This window comes from Gouania willdenowi, chromosome 20, assembly GCF_900634775.1.
Source record: "Gouania willdenowi chromosome 20, fGouWil2.1, whole genome shotgun sequence".
Lineage (NCBI taxonomy): Eukaryota > Metazoa > Chordata > Actinopteri > Blenniiformes > Gobiesocidae > Gouania > Gouania willdenowi.
The window spans coordinates 25459281-25482273 of NC_041063.1; the positions used below are offsets into that span (position 1 = coordinate 25459281).

Genomic DNA, 22993 nt, shown 5'->3' on the forward strand with positions numbered 1-22993 from the left:
CATGGATGTCTCAGCCCACACACACCAATAAATATATATATATATATATATATATATATATATATATATATATATATATATATATATATTATTCTTGAACCTTTACGCTTTTATCTATATACTTACATTACATTTTTATTCATCAACAGCACAGTCAGGAGACCATAGTGTGCTACCAGGATGTTATTTGCAGTATTTTTTGGGAAAATTGCAATGTTATTTAGTGTCTATTGCATGGGGTGCCACATGCAAAAAATCAGTCACTTTTTCATGGCAGACATATTTAGAAATTTTAGCTCACTATCCTCACATTTTGGTAATTTTTCTTTCATCTGAGTTAGAAAATCTTGTAAAACAGAATATTCTATATCACTGTTAAAAATGTGTACATATGAAAAACTATTCTGAATCTAAATGTTTAATGTAAATGTGAATCTTAATGGTAAATGTAAATATAAATGTTAAATCTGAAATCTAAAACTAAAATCTGAAATCTGAAATCTAAATCTTCAATCTAAAATTTAAAATCTAAATCTTAATGTTAAATCTAAATGTAAAATGTAATGTAAATGTAGATTTGCTGAGAGTACCGGCATGCTGTATGTCAATTCAATTTTGCCAGTGATGAAGACACCGAGGATGCAGAAGACCTTGGAGGGTGGGGTATGTGGAGTGTGGGCAGGGCCGCATGCCCGACAGGGGCTGACCTGCCCGCTTTGTATAATTTCAAAACATTTACCTTCACTCTCGGTGACCGATTTAACATTTAGATTCAACATTTAGATTCAACATTTAGATTCAACATTTAGATTCAACATTTAGATTCAACATTTAGATTCAACATTTAGATTTAGATTTAATATTAAGATTTACACTTGGCAACCGATTTAACATTTAGATTTACATTTAACATTTGGATTTGCACATGGGGACCGATTTAACATTTAGATTTACATTTAGGATTTAGATTTACATTTACATTTAGATTTACATTTAACATTTAACATTTAACATTTAGATTTACATTTAACATTTATATTTGCACTTGGAGACCGATTTAACATTTTGATTTACATTTAACATTTAGAGTTACATTGACATTTAACATTTAGATTAACCTTTTACATTTAGATTTAATCTTTAGATTTACTTTTTATGTACACCTGTTTTTAACAATGGTATAGAACATGCTGTTTCACATGAAATGTCTCAAATCAAAGAAAAATGAGCTAAAAGTGTGGAAAGTGAGCTAAATGTTCAAAATATGTTGGCTATGAAACAGTGACTGACTTTTTACATTCTGCACTCCATGCTAATGTCCATGACCAAGTTGAGGATTTGTAACATCTGATTAAGTCCAGCATCGTCCTTTGTAAACATTCTGTTTGATGAAAAGCTCAATCAGAAAACACCCCCTCAGCTCCACATCACCATCTGACAGGCAAACATGGTGGGCTTCCCCCACCATGGTGACTAATTTAAAAGTTGCTTGTAATGTCACCGACTTCCTGATGAACTGCTGTGCTGCGTGACAGACATGGGGAACAGACCCAGAGCTGACATGGAGGGAGGCTGTGGGAGTGGGAGGAAGAGGATGGAGTGGAGCATCACTGTGCATGTGACTGACATTCTTCATTCATCATCTGGGGGATCTTTGAGGCTATAAAAGCATGCAGGAGCTCACCTGATTAACAAAGGCTCCCAGCAAACATCTGCAAACTGATTCCAGCCTGTACGGTCAAGGTAGGTATTCATCATTATACTGTTATTATTTGACTGCAGATTTCAAACAACCTATATTTTAATTTGACTTAATCCAATAAACCATTCAAACCACATTTTTAAGTTTTTACTATTTGAATATTATTTTTTTCCTTTTTTTAAATGGCATGGAAATACTTAAAATGTGGTTTACCAAACAATTTCAGAGTAAAGCACACTTTTTTTAAAGTATTTTTTTAAAAAGTCAAGGTATTCATCGTTTTATAATATATGTTTATCCAATAAACCATTCAAACCACATTTTCAAACTTTTAATAATTGATTTTTTTTATGGCATGGAAATATTTAAAAGGAACCTAAATTGTGATTGACCAAAACAATTCAGAGTTAAATACACAAAGTTGTTTTTTTATTTTTATTTTTTTTAAGCAGGTATTCATAGTTTTATCATATATCTATATATATATCTATATATATACATATATATATAGATATATGTTATCATTTGGCAACAGACTTCAACCTATATTTTAGTTTGACTTCATTCACTAAAATAAACCATTCAAACCACATAAAAAAAACCAAAAAAAAAAACCAATTGAATATTCTTTTATATGTTTATTTTTATATTGTTTTTATTTATTTATTTTTAATGGGCTGGAAATATTTTTAAGGGGAACAAAATCGCGGTCTACAAAAAAACAAAATAAAACAAAACGAAAAAAAACCCAAAAACAAATCAGAGTAAAATCAAGTTTTTTTTGTGTGTTCTACAAAAACTATAGAAAATTCAGATTAAACTCAAAAACTCAAGAAAACAACCTTTTCTATTTCACAAGCTGATAATTCTTCATTAATAAGCATAAAATGATGTATAGTGATTTTGTACCTCCGTGAATCCTCCAGTGCCCGGGGACGCTCCACATCATGTTGCCCGGCAGAGCGATCGATGCCCGTTGCGGCGTCTTGACGCGCCGCTGGCTGCCCGCGGCTCTAACCCTCCTCCTGGTCCTTCTCTCCTCCAGCCTGAGCCGAGCTCACAGCACCACAGTGGAGCACGACTTCCACATCGTTCACAACGTGGACAACAGAAGTAAGTGCGCCTTTAATCCAGCTGTTAAACCAACTATTTGGCCAGAAACTAAAGAACATTAGTCCAATGTGGCTGATTTAAAATGAAGATTATTTTATTCACTGAAGAAAAAAACACTTTCAGGTTTTCTGATTTGATGAGATAAAAAAAAAAAAAAAAAAAAAAAAAAAGGCCTTTTTTTATAGAAATTATTTTTCAGTTTTTCTGAATTGATGAGATAATTTTAATAGGATTTTTTTGTTCTCTCCTGATGTGATGAAGTATTTTTCAGTTTTTCAGAACTGATGAGATACTTTTTAATAGGAAATATTTAAAAAAAAAAAAAAAAAAAATTATAGGAAGATCAGAATAACCGAAGAATATTTCCTATAAAAATAGAAGAACAATTTTTTAAAAAATGTACTTAATTTGATCTCATCAACTACCACAGACATAACAACAAGTTAGTCTATTTCACATCATGTCCCACCCCTTCACTCTACTACTTCATGCTCAGTAGGATTTGTTTTTGGTTGATTTTAGTCTTTTCGTCATGTATTTCAGTCAAAGTTTTATTTGAAAATGATTACCTATTTAATTACCGGTATTACCGTAGTCAATATAATTACCAATGCCTCTGGGTAGAGTTTTAGTCTACGAGTGCACAGAATGTACCCATACGTGGAGTTTTCTGGGGGGAGCAAAAGTTTTCATTAGTTTTCCCAAATTCATTTGAAAAAATAAAATTCTTAATATATATGTTAGTTAGTTAGTTAGTTTATTCATTTATTGTCCACAGTGTGGAGATTTATCTTTGGTCTCATATAAAAACAACAAGCAGAACAGCATAACAACAACAGCAACAACAACAATAGTTTTCTGCTGCTTTGATTCTAACATATTAATGTTAGCTTCATGTCTACCTCAGGTGTGTAGTATAAGTTTTCAGTGAAATGGTCCCAGACTTTTGAGACTTTAGGTTGGTTCTTCTTTTGTTACACAATTCTTCTTCCCAATGTAAATGGTGAAGCGACACTGCGCCCAGCAGTTCATGTATGGTACTGCAGCAAAAAACTAAGCTGAAAGCAGCCGCAGGCCTGACTTTATCATAAATTTACAACGTTAAACAAAGCGTGAATGATCAATTCTATTTTTTTTCTTTTGCCAAATAATTGGGCAAAAAAAGAGGAAACAAGTGGTATATTATTGGCAAACGGTAGTGTCAAAACTGTTTGAAGAAGGTAAAAAAGTAGGTATAAAGGGGTTAAAAAGTTTCCTCTTTTTACCAACCACAGTGAGGGAACACTTTTAAAAGTCATTTAAAGGAGTGGCTCAGATCAACCCAGACTTGTGACCACAAGTGATTTAAACTAGTTTATGCTTGCGTTATTATATAATAATATATAATAATTAGAATTAAGACATAAAGAGCCACATGTTGAGCATTACTAGCCTAATAACAGCTTCTATGTGGTGTCGCTGATTTTGTAGTGGGCTAAATCTTTGTCCCAGTCCTGCCTATGTTCATACAGTAATGCTGCATTAATGCCTTTTCAGTTCAACTTTGGTCATCCAATTTATATGCTCTTGCTAATTTTCCACCAGGTCCAGAGATAGACCCCTTCTGGTACGTTGGGCGTGGGGTGCGACCCATTGGGCGTTTTGGGAAAAGGCACAGTGGTGTGGGGGCTCTGCCCGTCGTCAGGACACTGGAACTACTGCTCAACAGCCTCAGAGATAAGGCGCAGCTGGGAAAAACACTGGACGAAGAGGACAGGGATTGGTTACCATGACAATCTCCACCTCAAAGAACTATGAACGTCTTTATTTTTTCTTAGAAACAATTTTATCTTTGGTTTGTAACCGTGTTTCCTCCGTTTCTATCTCTATGTGAACATAAAACTGATGAATAAATCAAAATACTGTGGTCTGTTGATGAGCTCGCAGGTTAATGAAAAACATTTTTCAAACAATTTTAAGTTAGCAAATGTTTATTTAATTCATATTACATTTTTCCAGTGGCACAATTAGAATTCTGTATATCATTTGCTTGCTAATACTGTCTCCAAACATGACATGACATATTTTCAGGAGATTGACCAGTTCCATTTTTTCTTATTTGTGTACCTGGAAACCGTCCTGTGTAACTCACAGCCTCACAAACGATGACATTAGAATGCATTCTCATCCACACAACAACTATGATTGGGTAATAAGTACAATATCCTATTTCATATGCATTTTTTCCCTCTCACGTACATATTAACAAGTTCTTTTTGCTTTTTTTTTACATTAGAAAAATACAAGACACTGATGATTGGACCCTTGTCTTTGTGCTTCTCAAGGGAAATTGTCCATCGATTCAATAAAACAATTAACATGCTTTGTACACCTCCGGGGAACAATACTGACAAAACAAAGAGGATCAGTGTGCAAAAATAATCCAAAGAGGCAGAGACAGAGTGTGGACGCAATCAAATATCTCATATTTTTTTTTAGAACCAGCTCATTTAGGAATGTATAATCATCACCGCTTTCCTGCCAAAGCGAAAAAACGTAAACATTCATATGCATGGAGACAATAAATGCCGGTGCTCACATAGAAAACACACAAAAACATAAGGCAGTATTCTCTAATTCTCCAAAAAATGCATCTTGTATTTGCAGCATCAACCATCTTCATTTACTAGTCTACGATCAAATGGTAAATCTAAGTTTAAATACTGAAAGCAGTTTAGGTGAGTGACTGAGTGCTCCTTTTGAAGAGAGAATAAAGCCTTTAGTTGCAATAGTACCGTACTTATCTCAGCGGTATTGCATAAAAATGTTCAGTAAGTACAAAAATAAATTGCTTGTAACAAAATATGGTTGTATGGCATTTTTGTTATAAAGCATCAGATGTCAGGATGCAAACCCAACACATAAGTTAGTATGACATGACCATGTAAAGATACACTTTGTTCAACTAAAAAAGGCCACAGAAGGTGGAAGGTAGACCTAGAACGTGAGAGCAAGGACGATATAATTTGAGTTTAACTTGGCAACCAGCCTTACTTGGTGTTTTGCTTGGAGAGTGATTTTTTTTTGCTGAATGGTAGATTGGGAATCATTTTTGCAATGCCACCTCTTTTATTTTTTAATTACCAGATGGCTCACAACCCATCAACCCCTAAACTACACCAAAAACCCTCTAAACAACAGGTGGGCTACTGGTTAAAGACATATCTGCACCAATAACACAGTGGAGATACTTCACACAAAGTGACGATGCTGTCAAAGGCCTCTTGGTTTCAAAGAATTTAACTTGACATCATTAAAGAGACAATCTTTTTAAAGGAATCCTCCACTGTTTTTAGAAATGTGTCCAAAAATCTTTGAAATGTACCTTTTAGTAGATCTGTGTCTAACAAAATGCATTATTTTGCACCATATTCATTGTTAACTGCTAAAAATGGGACTACTTTACAGTTTTAGAGCTTGTGTCCCTTCATCTTGAAATCCCGTGGTTGATGATGTCACACGGCCCCACTGTCTAAACATCCCACTGTTTTCTAGTGGAGTGAAACATTCAGCCTGATTTATAGCAGTTTTTTCAGTCAAAATGACAACTTGTGCTGTTTTTGGTTGCTCTAAATATCAGGAAAAGTTGAAATTGTCGAAGTAAACCTCTTTTGTTTACCGAAAGAGAATAAAATCAATAATAAATCAATCTATGACTGCAGGAGGCGACAGTTCTGACTCTGCGGTTTGGTAGTAGACAATGAAGCAGAGAAGAAGAGCTCTCTTTAGGGGCCTTTACTCTCCCTTAAACAGTGCGCGGCTGATGCTCTGGTGGCTGAAGTTAGCGGGTAAATCACAAACAGTTTAAGGACTGTCTTCAACAGTCCGTGATTACTCGCTAACTTCAGCCACCCGAGCGCGTCAGCGCACTGAGCTCTTCTTCTCTGCTTCATTGTCTACTACCAAACCGCAGAGTCAGAACTGTCGCCTCCTGTGGTCATAGATTGATTTTTGGGTCACAACTGATTTTATTCTCTTTCGGTAAACAAAAGAGGGTTACGTCGACATCATCAACTTTTCCTGTTTTTTAAAGCAACCAAAAGCAGCACAAGTTGTCATTTTGGCCAAAAAAGCTGCTAAATAATCTAAAAAGCTACTAAATGATGTAAAAAATGAGGCTGAATGCTTCACTCCAATAGAAAACAATAGTATGTTTACAGGCAGTGGGGCCGTGTGACATCATCAATGACGTGATTTCAAGATGGCGGAATACAGGTTTTAAAACCGTAAAGTAGCTACATTTCTAAAAAACAAATATGTCGCAAAAAAATGCATTTTGTTAGGCATAGATCTTCTAATACGTACATTTCAAAGATTTAAACCACATTTGTAAAAACAGTGGAGTATTCCTTTAACAGTACAAACGCCAGACTCAAATTGAAAGTTCACAATTACAAAAATGATGTCACAGCTTCAAGCAACACTCCAAGTAATTCATGATATACCATGACATGGTTGTTGTTGTACTTCAGTTTTGGCATTAGGCTACATACTGTACTCAAGAAAAGGGTTTAAAGGTGGGGCTTCATTACATTGGTGCGTGGTTTTAAGCTAATTGGACATCGAGCATCGAGCATAGCTTAGCAAATAGCAGCTAATTTGTGTCAGTTTTACTATTTTCATCAAACCAATGTGTCTATTTAAGCTCATTATTTAACAGTTAATGTCATTGTTGTGTCTGGGAAGACTGGCTAGCTGCTATGGGTAGCTAGCTATTAAGGGTAGCTAGTGTAGCCACCCTAGCCGCTAAGGGTAGCTAGCCATCACAGACTACTAGTTACTGAGCCCAAAACAGTGCACAAAAGACTGAATACAATATTTTATTTATTAAAAGCACATTCTTCTTCTTTTCACCAATGTATTTTAGGATAAACTACTGTATGTGACAGTTAGTATAGGACCGTCATTGAATTTAGCATACTGACATATTTTGGCGTAATAAACATAAACACTGTATTACCAAAATTTAAACTTCCTAGAGTAATTAAAGTTTGGGTTGTATAATATGTAGTTTTATTAAAAACACCTTGGTTTTAAATTAAATACACTTCAGGCCCAATATTTAACTAATGATTTCTAAAAGAAACTGCATCACAATCTTCCCCCCCAAGTCTGGATTACCATTGGATGGCTGCATGGGTGAAAATGGATAGGGATTTTCAACAAGGAGTTTTTGTAATGTTGTATAAAACATTCCTTGCATTCTTTTGGTAATGATTTTTCGGGGATGACGACACTGAATCACAGTATGTTTAACATGGTTTTGTTTTTTTCCACAGCTTCATTGAATAAAAGTCACATTACTTATGCAAACAGATATAAAACAAATGGTACATGAGTTTTTCTTTGTACAGATGTTCCTCTTGACTAAAATCAAGAGTTGTGTTTGTAGATTTTAAGGCAGAAACCCTCATTTTGAGTCACCTTCGTTCGCACCACATAAAGGGAGTCGTGTCTTCTGTGAGGCGTCGTTCGAAGCGATGCCAAGCTTCTTCGATGAGGGATTTGGTGGATACAGCGATACCTTACAGGTGTAGGCTCCTGCTTGGCCTTAATCAAGGCACTGGACGTGAAGGACCCCTCCGTCCCTGGTGGGGCTCTGGAGTGGCCCTGAGGGGCCTTTTGTGCTGTTGGTTTTCCACTATGGTGGAAAAACTTCTTTCTGTTGCTCTGGCTCCACTTTTTCTGAAAGATGAATTAGAACCAAGAATCAAAGTTGATCCAGATAAATCTGTGCACCCTTTGTTCTTTGGTTATTCTGTTTTAAAACCAAATGAACAGTGTGGTTATTTTGTTTTACTAACTTAAAACCAAAACAGAAATACAGAAAAATCCTAAATCCTAAAATTAAATCTTCTGTTTGTTTGATATTTCAATATTTAAGGAAAACTATGAACGAGAGCTTCATGTTTTAATCTCACCACACAGAATGGACCCATTGACGAACTTTTACTCTGCTGCGTTTGATAAAATGATCTTGTATCATGTTGTCCACCTCACACCAATGGCAAAGAGGCGTAATTTGTGTGTTTATGATGTTTCGTTAAAGAGTTATTGATGCTGGAAGTCTGAATCTGTGAATATCTGCCAACTTTACCAAACAGTGTTACGGTCCAAATAGTATCCACATAAACTGATGACTGGGCGGACTTTTGCACATAAACAAAAAAGGAGCAACTCATAATTCACTTACTGGTGAATTGAAACGTTAATAATACATAAATAAATCAAAACAAAAATGGATGTTACGTAAACCATGCATATGATATGTGATTTAAAGAAACAGAGGTGAGGTAATGAATCTACTGGTGCTCCTTGTTCCTTGTGATCAACTTCCGTGTGTGTTGACGGCTGCCTTCAGTGGCTAGTGGTATTATAACGTGCTAAATAAATATATTTACTGCCCTCAAAAATGCTGTAATTGTTTTTCCAATGTTTGAAGTTTCTATTGTTTCTCACACCAGTTTATCTGGATACTATTTGGACCGTAACACTGTTCGGTAAAGTTGGCAGATATTCACAGATTCTGACTTCCAGCAAATCACGCCTTTTGCCATCTGTGTGAGGTGCTACAAGATCATTTTGATGAAACGCAGCAGAATAAAAGTCCGTCTGTGGGTCCACTCTGTGTGATGAGCTTAAAACATGAAGCTCTTGTCCGTAGTTTCCCAGTAAATATCCAAATAACAGAAAAATGCTGCTTGTCTAGTATTTTCTGTTTTGGTTTTGAGTCAGTAAAACAAAATAACCACACTGTTTATTTGTTATTTTGATTTGGTTTTAAACAGTGTTGGGCGGTAATGCAATACTTGTAACGCGTTACCGCCCCAACATCACTTTTGACAGTAACTAGTACTGTAACGCAATATTATTCAAAAGAAATAACGCCATTACCGTTACAATATGGTGCGTTTGTCCGTTACTTTGCTAGCTGCAGTGTACTTCCTGTTTACAGTGGCGCTACATATATATTTGCAGGATGCCGTGCTAAACAAGATAAAACAGAAGAAGAAGAAACATTGTCAGCGTGTTTCTGTTTACATCACGTGCGCCAATCATGGCGAGTCAATGCGAGAGCAGGACGAGCTTCTCAGAGTGGAAATACACGTATTATTTTTGTCTCCAAAAGATGCATCAGTGAAGCTAAGCTAACGCTGCGGCTGGATTTTAACGGACTGTGACTGTTATCCAGGGACAGGTTAGCTAAACTATTGCACAGTATGTTGTTGTAAATATGAAGCCTGTCGCTACTGCTGAGTCACTGCTAACAGTAGCTCATTAGCCTGATATGTTTAGCATTGTGTAGCTGAGAAAAATGCTGTGAATTTGTTTTTCCATATTTAATTTTATAAGCATTTTCAACAGCAGAATGTGCACCTGGAATATGCACAGCCTACTTTACATTACTGTGCTAAGGCTGAAAAATTACTGTGCTTTCTATGCACATCATTTATGGTTGTTTTATAGCAGGTGATAAACAGTGGATTATTATATTATTACAGCATTAATATTAAGCTGTTTGGACACACATGACCCAAAATAAATAATACATTCTTTAATTGTAAGTAACTCAAAAGTTACTTTTTCCAGTAACGCATTACTTTTTGGTATAAGTAATCAAAATAGTAACTGAGTTACTTTGTGGATGTAGTAACTAGTAACGGTAGCTAGTTACTTTTTTTCAGTAACACTGGTTTTAAAACAGAATAACCAAAAAACGAAGGCTACACAGATTCAGATGACGTCTTCTATCTATTTGAGCCATCTGCATGACAGATTTGGAAACACGAGACTTTGGTAGAAAATCAATCACATGATTGAATATCTCGGTCACTGATTTTGCCCTATTGTCCCGTCTGCTGTCCATCTTTGCAACCACGCTGAAAAAGCCAGCCTTAATCAGACTTATTGTGTGAATGCTCGCAAAGTAAAGAGCAGAGAAATAAAGGAAGTCCCAACACTGAAAAGGCCTTTCACGGACATAAAAAGGAACAGACTTTTTTTGTTGGTTGATAAAACAACCACATTGCCACGTATTCTCCTGTGTACGTGTGTGTGTGCATGTGTGTGTCCGTTTGGCAGCTTTAAATCTAATGGAGCTTTCAGGCCCTTTTACTCCATGTATTCACTTTTCCATCCATTCAGTGAAAAAGCTGTTCTTTTATGGACAAAGGTGCAAAATGTGTGGTGTTAATCAAAGATGAATGAAAGTATGGCCTCATCCATGTCTCACTCTCCTTTGACCATGGACACACGTCATAGAAACAAGGACTGATCAATGCTAAATATTAAATGTGAAAGCTAAAAAAGTACATCTTCGAAGTTGTGTGGAATTAAATCGTATGAATCCGTTGGATTTCTTCTGCTCATTTTAACATTTTTGTCTCCTCAGAGCCTGCATTTAATTTCCCATGTCACCGTGTGTTTTATCACCATCTTATTTCACAAATAAAACCATGAAAAATGCAAAAATAATGCCCAGTTTTATACATGCTAAACATGGCTTAGCCCAGTGTTAGCCCAAGGTAAAATCCCAAGGTATGCACACTACCCACGAAAAATGTTTTACCAACCGTAAAGTTTTTATGACCTTTCAGATTTCTTCTTTCAAATTAAAAAGTTAAATTAACAATCTGCAGTCATTCTTATGTGTTTTAAGTGTTTTTAAAAGAAATCAAATGAACGACAAAGTGAAAATCTATTATGATTTTATACTATGTTTGTTTTTTCAAATAAAAGTGCGATGAACAATGTGCCGTCAATCTTATCAAAACATCTTCAATACAAAAAAAAACCAAAAAAAAAAACATTTGATCGTCTTTCATATTTTGAGTACTTGATACATTCGTGGGAGGATTAAAAGTAAATAAAAAAAACAAAACTAAAATTGAGCTTTATTCTGTTAAACATTGTTTTGTTTTATATAATGTTTTTTTTTACATTATATAATCTTATATCTTATTTATACAATACTGTATATATATAAATATATTATTGATAATGTGGCCATTCCAGCCACAGGTATCTGTCATTGTGTCCTTGGGCAAGGCACTTCACCTACATTGCCTAGTATGAATGTAGTGTGTGAGTGAGTGTTGGTGGTGGGAGGGGCCAATGGCAGACTATGGCAGCCTCACTTCCCTCAGTCTGCCCCAGGGCAGCTGTGGCTATAATAGTAGCTTACCACCACTAAGTGTGGAGTGAAAGAATATGAAAAAAATATATAATAATTTTTCATAATTTAATTTTCTGTATTGTTATATTTTAAAAGCATCAGATTTGATCCAAATGCTGTTATGGAGGGATGTGATGTTCAAGAATTAACCAAATGAATTACATTTCAAAAAGGTTATTTTGGATCAATTAGGTGAAATTTTATATTTTCCCACAGCACAGAGGTTGTAAACCCCTGGTTAAGCCCCTCCCTCTTACCTTTCATGGGAGGAGCTGGAAGTTTTCTCCTTTGATGTCGTGATGAGTCGAGGGTTTCAGGCTGCAATGACGGTAACTGATATGAAACCAACATCAAACATAGAATTATTGGACTTTTTTTTTTTTTAACCATGTCAACTAATAAACAGCATAAAAATAGAAAAAAGTGTTCAAAGTGACCTGATGTACCTTAAACTTTGGCTTAAACTTAGAGAAGCGATTGCAGACGGTCACGTTGAGTCCGGCTGTCTTTAGAGCTGATATCCTGGCCTCAATGTTTGACACCTGTGTAAAACGCACAAAATATTAATAAAAGAAGTACATTATTTCAGAATAATTGGACCGTCGACACATCAATCGAGTATTATTAATTAATGAGGAGAAACTGTAGAATTTGCACCATGGGGTGTGATCGTGGGGTGTAGAAAACAATAGGGAAACCAAAAGTAAAAGTGACTTTTCACAATTGTTCTGAATAAAATAATCCAAAAACCTAAGAATATCTTTGTGAATTTTTATTAAGTAAATTTCATGTAGGCAGAACTTGAAAACTGTAATATATATATATATATGGCTAATAACATTAAAATCAAGTAATTCATTTTAAATAAGCCTTATTTAAAAAAAAAAGTCTGGTGTAAATCTTCTTTCATGTTTGTCAAACTTAATTTCTGGACCATTTTTTGTCAATTCAACTTAGGCAAGGCAAGGCAAGGCAAATTTATTTATATAGCGCATTTCATACTCAAGGCAACTCAATGTGCTTTACATGATAAAACATTCAATTGTTTAAAATCAATAAGAACATTTAAATCAATAAGAACAATTAAAATCATCAGTAAAATCAATTAAAATCATCAGTAAAATCATAATTACATCAACAACATGACAAAAAATCTCTCTCTCAATCATATGCAGTAGAGAAAAAAAGTGCCTTTAACTTTGATTTAAAAATGTTCACATTGGATGCTGACTTCAGCTCCGCTGGCAGTTTGTTCCACTTCTTTGCAGCATAACAACTAAAAGCAGCATCACCATGTTTACTGTGAACTCTGGGCTCCACTATCTTAGTTTTGTTGCATTAGGTCAACTTCACCATACTCATTTTTACCAAGTTAATAAAATGATAAGTTCACAAAACCTAGAACAAATAAGTGGAAAATGTTGCCTTATTTTTTTTTAAAGTTAAATCTAAGCAACACTTTTTACAGTGTGGAGTTATTTGTGAGAATTTTCAGGATTTTACAAAAAATTCGAGTTCTTTCCACATGTTTTTTAATTGAAAAAATGACTACAGTCATGTGATAATAGCATGAGAAAATTGCGATATATTGTAAAGTTTCAATTAATTTGTGAATTTGGAAGGGCTGAGACATCTTCAACTGAATTATTGTGTATTTTACACAATAATCCATGTTTTCTATTTCATTTTTACTTCCTCCTGCCGGCCGAAATAGATGTTCGAAAGGGCCGGATTTGGCCCCCGGGCCTTGAGTTTGACAAATGTTTTGAACAATTTAGACAAGATAACCTAGATGTCCGAACTAGGGTTAAAAAGACATCATAAATATGTACCTGTAATTCTGATTGCTGGACCTGAGCAGCTGCAGTAGCCACCTGATCTTCCAGGAAGGCCAGCTCTGTATCGGTGGTCCCACTGCTGATACTGCGTGCACACTCCTCCAGGTCCCCCAGTGACCCCTCAAGGCCGTACACGGCCCCAGCAGCCAGGTAAACCTGATCAGAGACAAGGAGCAGTTTGACCTCAAGTGGGCTGCAGTTTGGAAAACAGGTCATTTCTACATTTATTGGCCCTAGATTGCACTTCCATGAGTAAATGACATATGCAGTGTGTATTAAGACACCGACATTATCTAAGCTCTAAGCCAGGGTTTCTCAACCTTGGGGTCAAGACCCCATTTGGGGTCGCCAGACACTGGGAGGGGGTCGTCAGATGCCTTCAAGAAACTAAGATTATTTTTTTAAGAATTTGAGCCCATTTTTGCTAATTTTTATTTATTTTTTTTTACAATTTTTCTGCAACTACACCAAACTTGCCATATTTTTGCTCCTTTTAATGCATTTTTGCTACATTACTTCCATTTCTGGCACTTCATCAAATTTCAATGTCTTTTCTGCACATTTTTCCCACTTTCAAGACATTTTCAGCACTTATAAACCCTTTCCACCACTTTTCCAGCTAATGTTACATATGTTGACCCAGTATTGTCACTTTTAACCTCTTTTCACCACATTTCATGCTGGTTTTTGCCAATAATATTCACGATTTGTCATGCCCATTATTTGCCAGTTTAAACTAATTGTTCCTACTTTTTAAATTACATTAACCCCACCCTTTCCCCCCATTTATGCCACTTTTAAGCCAATATTGACACTTTGAACTTTTTTTTAAAACACTTTTTCTGTCTGTTTTTGGCCACTCTAATTTGCAACTTTTAACCAATTTGTGTGATTTTTTAAAATCCCATTTCACCACCTTTTCCAACATTTTTGGTCACTTTAAACCCATTTTATTTCTGGTTAAAACAAGGATTTACATCTTTAAGATGACTATATACTAAAAATTGCAAATTAAAGTGGCCAAAAAGGGTTCAAAGTGTCAATATTCGCTTAAAAGTGGCATAAATGGGGGGAAAGGGATTGGGCTAATGTAATTTAAAAAGTAGGAACAATTAGTTTAAACTGGCAAATAATGGGCATGACAAATCGTGAATATTATTGGCAAAAACAAACATGAAATATGGTGAAAAGAGGGTAAAAGTGACATTAGATGGGAAAAGTGATGGAAAGGCGTTATCAGTGCTGAAAATGTCTTGAAAGTTGGAAAAATGTGCAGGAAAAGCATTGAAATTTTGATGACGAAGTGGCAGAAATGGGAGTAATGTGGTAAAAATGCAAAAAAATGGCAAAAAAGTGATGAAAATAGTTTAAAATATGGCAAGTTTGTTGTAGTTGCTGAAAAAAATGGCAAAAACATGCAAAAATAGGCTCAATTTGTTAAAAAAAAATATGATTAGTTTCTTGAAGGCATCTGGTGACCACCTCCTCATGTCTTGCAATCCCATGGCTGAGAATCTGGCCGGATTTGGCCCCCAGGCCTCGAGTTTGATCTTCAGCTTACGTTCTCTTCCATCTTTGTCAGTTTCTGGTCCAGTCTGCGGCTCTCCGAGCTGTTGGAGACGGGGGACGTGCACATGGACTCAGACGGCGTGTAACTCTCTCCACCAGCCTCACCAATCAGCTCCTCTGTGGCGTTCAGGACTTTCAGTACTTCAGTTGTAATACTGCAGAGCGAGGCTGCAGAGTACTTCTGTATTATATTAAAATAAACACAAGGAAACATGCACCACCACTTAATCAACAAGTCAAAAACACTGCAAAAATAATAACTTGATGATTGAAGAAAGTTATTGCGGTTTTTAAAACACATGGAATGGATTAAGGAATAATCAAAGCCTTTTTAAAACAACTGAATGCTTTAATTAAGATAAAAATGTTTTTTTTTTGTTGGAAATTACAGTTAAACTCGTACCATAAGTGCAAGAACATGCTATACATGCAAGAAAATATTCTTGCAACTGCAGAATATAATTTTTTATAGTAATTTTGTGTGTTTTTCTGTTATTCTTTGTATGTTTGTTGTCGTCCTGCTTGTTATGATTGGATTTTGTGCATTTCTGTTGTTCTCAAATGTATTTTCTCCTGAAAAATGTATGTTTTTTGGAGTCATATTGTGTATTTATGTTGTCATTTTGCTTGTGTGTTACTACTGTGGGTTTTCAGGAGTCATTTTTTGTCTTTCTCTTGTCTTTTTGCATATTATTTTCAGTAATTTTGTATAGTTTTGGAGTCATTTTGTGTATTTTTGCTGTTGTTTTGTGTTATTTGGAGTGATTTTTGTATTATTGATGTCAGTTTGCTTATTTTTGCAGTAGTTTTGTGTGTTTTTGGAGTATTTTCTGTGTTTTGGCTTTTACTGTATTTTTCTGCAACGTTGTAATTCTTTGTATTTTCAATTTGACCTAGGGTCATAATGTTGAGGTGATTTGCCGTAAACATGTCTGTTGTGTCTAAAGCACAAACTTTAGACACAACAGACATCTTTTCTGTCTTTTTGCATACTTTCGTTGTCATTTTCCGTCATTTTGTATATTTTTTGAGTCGTGCTGTTTATTTTTGTTGTTGTTTTGTGTGATTTAGAGTATTTTCGTGTATTACTGTTGTCAGTTTGTTAATTTTTGAAGTAGTTTTGTGTCATTTTGTAAATTTACTTTGAGAGTCCAAAGCAGCTTTGTTTTAAAGTTCAATGTTTAGCCAAATAGAGTTCAAACTTGAAGCTGTGTAGAAGCAAGAAGCTGCTTGTGAATAGATGACAACAAAAACCCTAATGAATGAGAGGGAAGAGAATGTTGTGTTAATTCACTAATGATTGCGTGATGCTTTGATCAGGTGCATCGACGGCTCAGATTCTCTGAAAAGGAGAATTATTCCTCCTTTTTTTTTTTTTTTTTTTACATCAAAAACCCTTCAGTCTTAAAGGTGCAGTGAAAAGCTGAGATGAATGTAGACATTATTGATGCAGGGTGACTAAATAAGAGGATCATCCACTCCAAAGCCATTACCACGTTGCTAATGTAGGCGGACGTGCACTTCACTCTGTCAGCAACACAACTTTGTTCATTTAGTCAATTTCTCTTAAGCTTTTTACTTTTTCTGAGCCATTTTCCAGTATAGAATGATTATTAAAACCATATATTATACATATATCAGGGTTGGGGTCGATTACATTTTTTTTAGTTACAATTACGTTTTCATTTACGATTACAATTACCAGCATTTTTACCAATTACAATCAAATTAAAATAGTGAAATTTGTTTTCAATAACTAAAGTTCAATTACAATTAATCACAATTACTGACCCTGAAATAAAAACCTAATAGAAGTTAACCTTTCTCTTGTGTTAGCTTTATGTTAGCAACTCTTATGATAGCACAGGGGTATCAAACTAATTTTGGTTCAGGGGCCAAATATGGACCAGAGGAATTTTAACATCAATTGTGCAAGAGTCTTAAACATTTCTTGATTTTGTAACCAATTACTGTGTAATTTAGAGGCATTTTGTGCAATTGTTTGTGAGAAATTGCAAGAAATGTGGAAAAATTAAGAGTTATTTCCACAATTTGCAATTAAAAATAACTGCATCCATGTGATATAAACAAAGGAAAACTGCAAGTCCCTAAAAATGTTGTGTAGTTTCATTAAATTGGTGAATATGAGATCTCCACAACTGGATTATTTGGTGATTTACACACTAATTCCTGTTTTTTTGTAATTTTTACTGTCACAGCCAAATTGATAACAGGTCATAAATCAACTGTAAAATACACTAAAAACAAAAATATATCATCTAATTTCTTTCCTATCTATTAGTTACCTTGTTAGGCTTCTTAATCAATGAAAATATAGGTTTTAATATTTTTGGTGTGGGCGTCTGAACCTTTTTTGTGTCAGTATAGCCCCCTCGAGTTCTTTTTTTAATTTTTTTTTTTTTTAATGGTAAAATGTGGAAAAGCTTGATATGAAACATATTTTAATAATTGTAATTACTACATATGTGTAGAACTGTACATAGAACTGTCACATGGTTCCCCAGTTTTGCATTAAATTGTAATTGACAATTTTTATAGAATTTTCATGACGATTACAATTAAAAGTCAATTATCTTGAGTCAATTACAATTTAATTTACGATTATGCAACAACAGATTTTTAAAATTACAATTATAATCACGTCATAATTGTAATTAATTACCAATTGTGCGATTACAATTATAATTGACCCCAACCCTGATGATTATAGATAATAAATTCTCCTCATGGTTGTAAAATACCTGATTTACTGATGGATTAATTGATTTAAAGCACTGATTGCTATTTGTGAAGGTCGGCCAATCAGATAACACATGGCTAGGTCCCATAACAAGCACATGTGGCTCATTCTAAGGGTGAAATGTAGAGCTCAATCACGTTTCCAATGATTGTGTTTCAATACTAATCAGTGGAGGAAGTGCTTTTCGATGATTTTTGGTCTTGAACAGCCATAAAGATGCATTCTGAGCCTTTGACTGCATGGTGACGAAAAAAAAAACAAAGTCTAATTATAAATGTGCTTAAAATGTATTCAGACTCGGTCAGAGAAGAACAAAATGTCCTGTTGGTTTATAGAAACACTCGGTGTGGATTTATTAAGAGGTGCATTAGCCTACTTGGAGACAAAGAAAATTTGTGTTTTCACGAAACACCGAGCTCCCCTGATGGGTTTGTAAAGTATTCAAAGCACACAGAAATGAATCATAGATCACAGCATGTGTCACACACGGGAGTAAATGAACATAACTCACACTACCAGTCCGCCTAATGATATGAAGGGATGTGTAAGACACATTGTGTGTGTGTGTGTGTGTGTGTGTGACCCATATCTTAGACAACCTACAAATCCATGTTTTTAAAGGTTTATACAAGAGCAACACCAATGAATGGCATCATAGCTAAAAGGAAGAAAAATATGACGATGATGATCTTTAAATTCAGGGAGTTGCCAAGTGATGTGAAGCTGTAAATTCATGAACCCAATAGAAGCTTAAATGCATTCATTTTTTTTTTTTCTATTTGTCTGCACATGCTGTCAAAGGTCAACACCACAGGAAGTGCAATCATTATGAGAGAGCAATGCATATTTTGGTATTGCAATAAAATACATTGATTTATTTTACTGCTTAATTGTGACCATCACCAGCCCTCCCTAAGGAAGGGTATCTTTTATTATAGGGAGGATATAAAAAGGGAGAGCAGTGTTACACCTAAGTGGAGGGGGAGGGGGAAGGGGACGGGAAAGGGAGCAGGGAGGAGAGACTCAAGGCAGGAAATAGAAAAGGTGGGGAAGAATAGACTGTTTTGCAGTGAGGGTGAGATGTGAGGTTGTAGAATATATTGTGCATTCATTTTTTTAGATGTAATTTCATATTTGTGAATTTGTAACTAGGGAGCAGTTATTTCATAGTTTTTTACTTTTATTAATTTTAATTCAGCAATTGCTTGGATGATTTTCTAACATATATTGTATGTTGTTGCACTGAAATGGTACAAGTTTCAATAATATTTTACATAGAAACCCTCATTCTGATTCTAATTATAATTCAATTTTGGCCTAAATTACATTCTTAAAACATGCAGTTGTTTTGAAAGGTGTTGGTTATTATTTAATCCATGACCTGTTTAAAACAATGGAATAGCAAGAAAAACATGATTTTTTTATTATATCAAAAAACATTTTCAATAAAATGTAAATGTTTATTTATTAAATATATTAGACATATAATGTTACTAGTGAAAAACTAAAACAAATGATAATAAGACATTAAGGCAAGCTACAATTGCCTCATATAAAGGATTTTCAATAAGTTGTCACATAAAGAAAAAAACGTTTTATATCCCAAGAACGAGTAATTTTTATACTATAAATTAAAATGGAGATTAGAATTTTCTTACATTCCAACATGCATGCAATTATGGGCCAATGAAAATAGTAAAAAAAAGTATTTTTCCGGATTTCCAGAGTGTGTCACCCAAGAACTAATGCATATATGTGACTAATCATTAGTGATGTGAACAGTCTATGTTCATAAATCTAAGCTGATCAAATTACAGGGAGCTGAGACATATGCTAAGTTGTCCAAACATGTTCCAGACCCAAACCAAGACAAACCTTTTTCCAATTTTGAGGGTCTGGCATGTCCACCAGTTATAATGTATAGCAGATGTTTTTATATATTCTGAGAGAGTAGGTGGAGCTGTATTACTATACTACATTACAGTTTCCTATGTGATGTAGTTCCTGAGATATTGGAAGCTGCAAATGGAAAAAAAAAAAAAAAAGACGCACGAATATCTACACATAACCTCACTAAATTAACCATATCTCAAAGAGGATTCATCCAATCAAACTAAAAATGTACAGTGTGGCTATTGAAAAACTACGAATCATTTGGTAAAGAATTCAGAATTCTTTAAAACCGAAGTATGTGGGATGTCCTGCTCACGGGTTCCTGTACATTTGCATAGTCCGCATATAGCCAGAAACGGCTCTGCTTAACCAAACATGTTAGCAGAATAATGCTAACATATTTGATGGATTCAGTGTGAACATGATTAAAAACACACATGTAATTTATTTCCTCCTATATATCTAAAATGGGGGTTAAAATATATCTCAAATACCTGCTTTCGGTATTACCACTCACTCATTCCCCCTGTCCACAGCCACCACCATTATAGCTATGCTTCACACTTGTCACCATACTGGCTTGATTACACAACATAATAAGCACAATATGTTCTACAACTTCACATCTCACCCTCACTGTAAGATAATCTATTCTTTCTCTCCTCCCTGCTCCCTTTCCCCTCCACCGAGGTGTAACACTGCTCTCCCTTTTTATATCCTCCTATAATAGAAGATTTCTTACCCTTCCTTAGGGTGGGGCTGGTGATGGTCACAATTAAGCAATAAAATAAATAAATTTATGTTATTGCAATAACAAAACATGCATTGCTGTCTCATAATGATTGCACTTTTTGTAGTGTTGACCTTTGACAGCATGTGCAGACAAGTAAAAAAAAAATTAATAAAAAAAAAATATATATATATATATATATATATATATATATATATCAAATTGCTGCATACAATATATCTAAAAAAACATTAAATAAAATAAAATAGGCAGTATCTAAATGTATTTCTAACACGTGCAGCTTTTGTATATGAATGAATGTTAGTGTGTCGCCGTTCTATTGACATCTAAATTCATGCAGCCTCAACAAATGTCTTTAGCTTCTACATATCACATCTCACCTGACGTAAGACAGAAGAGAACAAGTGAAGTCTCCTCTGTTGTTCCAAATCAATGTATTGCAGCTGTCACACACACACACACACATCCACAGAGAATACACACACACACAGAGAGACAAACAGGACACGACGTAAAGACGAGGATGCATGGTGCACAAAGCAGCGCAACAATTAGCACATACAGGAAAAATTGGAGAGGGAAGGAGGGCGAGGAAGAAATGCTTTTTTTTTTTAACAGAACATTTAGAGCAGTTTTTTGGATCGTGACCCCATTTTCATATCACAAATTTCTGGCGAACCCCAAAGACTTTCCTTTTAGAATTCGTTTTTGATCATGTTTGTTATACTGTACTGTGTTACAAACGAGGAGTAGCCAGGATTAGTACTTTTTAAAATGTATTTTTAATATATTTAAATTTGTTTTGAGAGTTTTTTTATCTTTGTTTCTTATGATATTCTCATTATGTCTTCGAAATATAAAAATATTTTATTTATTATATTACATATTTATATTTGAGAAAGTGAAAATATTGAATACAGTTGTTTAAGATTGTGCATTTTGTTTTATTTTTTAAAAAGAAAATCAATTACTAGACATTTCATAACACTTGCTTGAATATTATAACGTAGAAGGATAAAGGTAAAAAAAAGTCTAAATATTGACTTAAACCATATTATAATTGTGTTGAGAATATTTTTGTTTTCTTTGTTTGAAATAAATAAAAAAGTAATCTAATATATATTTTTAAATTACATTATTTATTATATTATTATTATTTGTTACCTTATACATATATATATAATCCTATATTACATAATATATTTTAGATTCATGTTTGAGAAATTGAAAACGTAAAATAGTAATAATAGTAATAATGTGTTTCATTTTGAAAAGAAAACCTAAAAAAAATAATTAATCAGTAACATTTTGTTCCATTAAATTATAAGACAATTCAGGTGACACCATTTAAATTCCAGGCGGCCCCACATGGGGTCATGACCCAAAGCTTGAATAACCCTGGTTAAGTGAAAAGCAGACAGGCGAGACACTGGGGATGGTTTAATACATCTGTGTGAAATTAAACCAGAATAACACATGTAAATACCTGGTTGTTGGATAGCGCCCCCTCCTGGGATGAAGGCGTACCAGCAGGTGTACTGGTACAGGATCCACTGCTCTGTGTTGCCCCCTTGTGTCCTGTTTCCTCAGCATCTCCTCTTAGTTTCCTCCTACTATGTCTGTGGGACTCTCTTTTATCTCCTCTCCTTTGATCCCTGTCCTCCAGTCGCTCCCTGTCCTCCAGTCGCTCTCTCACAGAATGAACATGACTCTTCACCTCCGACCCGTTCACTTGTTCCACTTCTCCACACACGTGCTTCCTCTCTCTTTCAGCATCTGTCCGACTTCCTTTCTCTCTTTTCCGGTCACTTCCTGTTCCCACCTGGTTGTCTGCGGGTCTCTTGGTGCTCTCCATCTCAGGCGTATCTTTACTGTTGTCTTTGCTGTTGGTGTGGCTCACCATCCGGCTCAGTCTGGACCTGATTTCCTCATCCAGAAGTTCTCTAGACGAGGACTGGGTCTGAGGCAGGCCGGGGACAGGCGACTTAGGGGCCACCGTGTCCGGCTCCTCTGGCTCAGGGGTTATGGCGTCTGGTTTGAAAATGTCTGATGAGGTATCTGGTACCGGCTGATCCTCACTCAGACTCCTCCTGAGCAGCGCGTTGAGCAGAAATCCACTGTTCTCCTGGAATTCAAATAAAACAACAACGTT

At 35.0% G+C, this 22993-nt stretch overlaps 2 protein-coding genes across 3 annotated transcripts in view; one reads left to right on the forward strand and one right to left on the reverse strand.

Annotated features, from left to right (window-relative positions):
• Positions 1-1577: 1577 nt before the first annotated feature.
• Positions 1578-4714, forward strand: prlh2 (prolactin releasing hormone 2). The gene is made up of 3 exons (XM_028434269.1): positions 1578-1743; positions 2629-2815; positions 4400-4714. The coding sequence occupies exons 2-3, from the start codon at positions 2650-2652 to the stop codon at positions 4585-4587; spliced, it is 354 nt and encodes a 117-aa protein (XP_028290070.1). The 5' UTR covers positions 1578-1743; positions 2629-2649; the 3' UTR covers positions 4588-4714.
• A 2474-nt stretch (positions 4715-7188) lies between these two features.
• myripb (myosin VIIA and Rab interacting protein b) overlaps positions 7189-22993 on the reverse strand; it is a 155501-nt gene continuing 139696 nt past the window's right edge. The window contains exons 12-17 of one of the 2 annotated variants that reach the window (XM_028434266.1): positions 22328-22966; positions 15429-15617; positions 13862-14023; positions 12476-12571; positions 12287-12362; positions 7189-8539 (exon numbers count right to left, since the gene is read on the reverse strand). In XM_028434266.1, coding sequence (XP_028290067.1) covers positions 8496-8539; positions 12287-12362; positions 12476-12571; positions 13862-14023; positions 15429-15617; positions 22328-22966 — 1206 coding nt within the window. In that variant the 3' untranslated portion in view covers positions 7189-8495. The remainder of the gene's footprint in view (positions 8540-12286; positions 12363-12475; positions 12572-13861; positions 14024-15428; positions 15618-22327; positions 22967-22993) is intronic. The other variant, XM_028434267.1, reaches the window with a different exon arrangement.

Excerpts from the sequence above, each read along its gene's own strand:
- prlh2 (XM_028434269.1), top strand. The coding sequence starts at position 2,650 with ATGTTGCCCGGCAGAGCGATCGATGCCCGTTGCGGCGTCTTGACGCGC. Across the intron at positions 2,816-4,399 it reads TCACAACGTGGACAACAGAA|GTCCAGAGATAGACCCCTTC; the intron begins GTAAGTGCGCCT and ends ATTTTCCACCAG.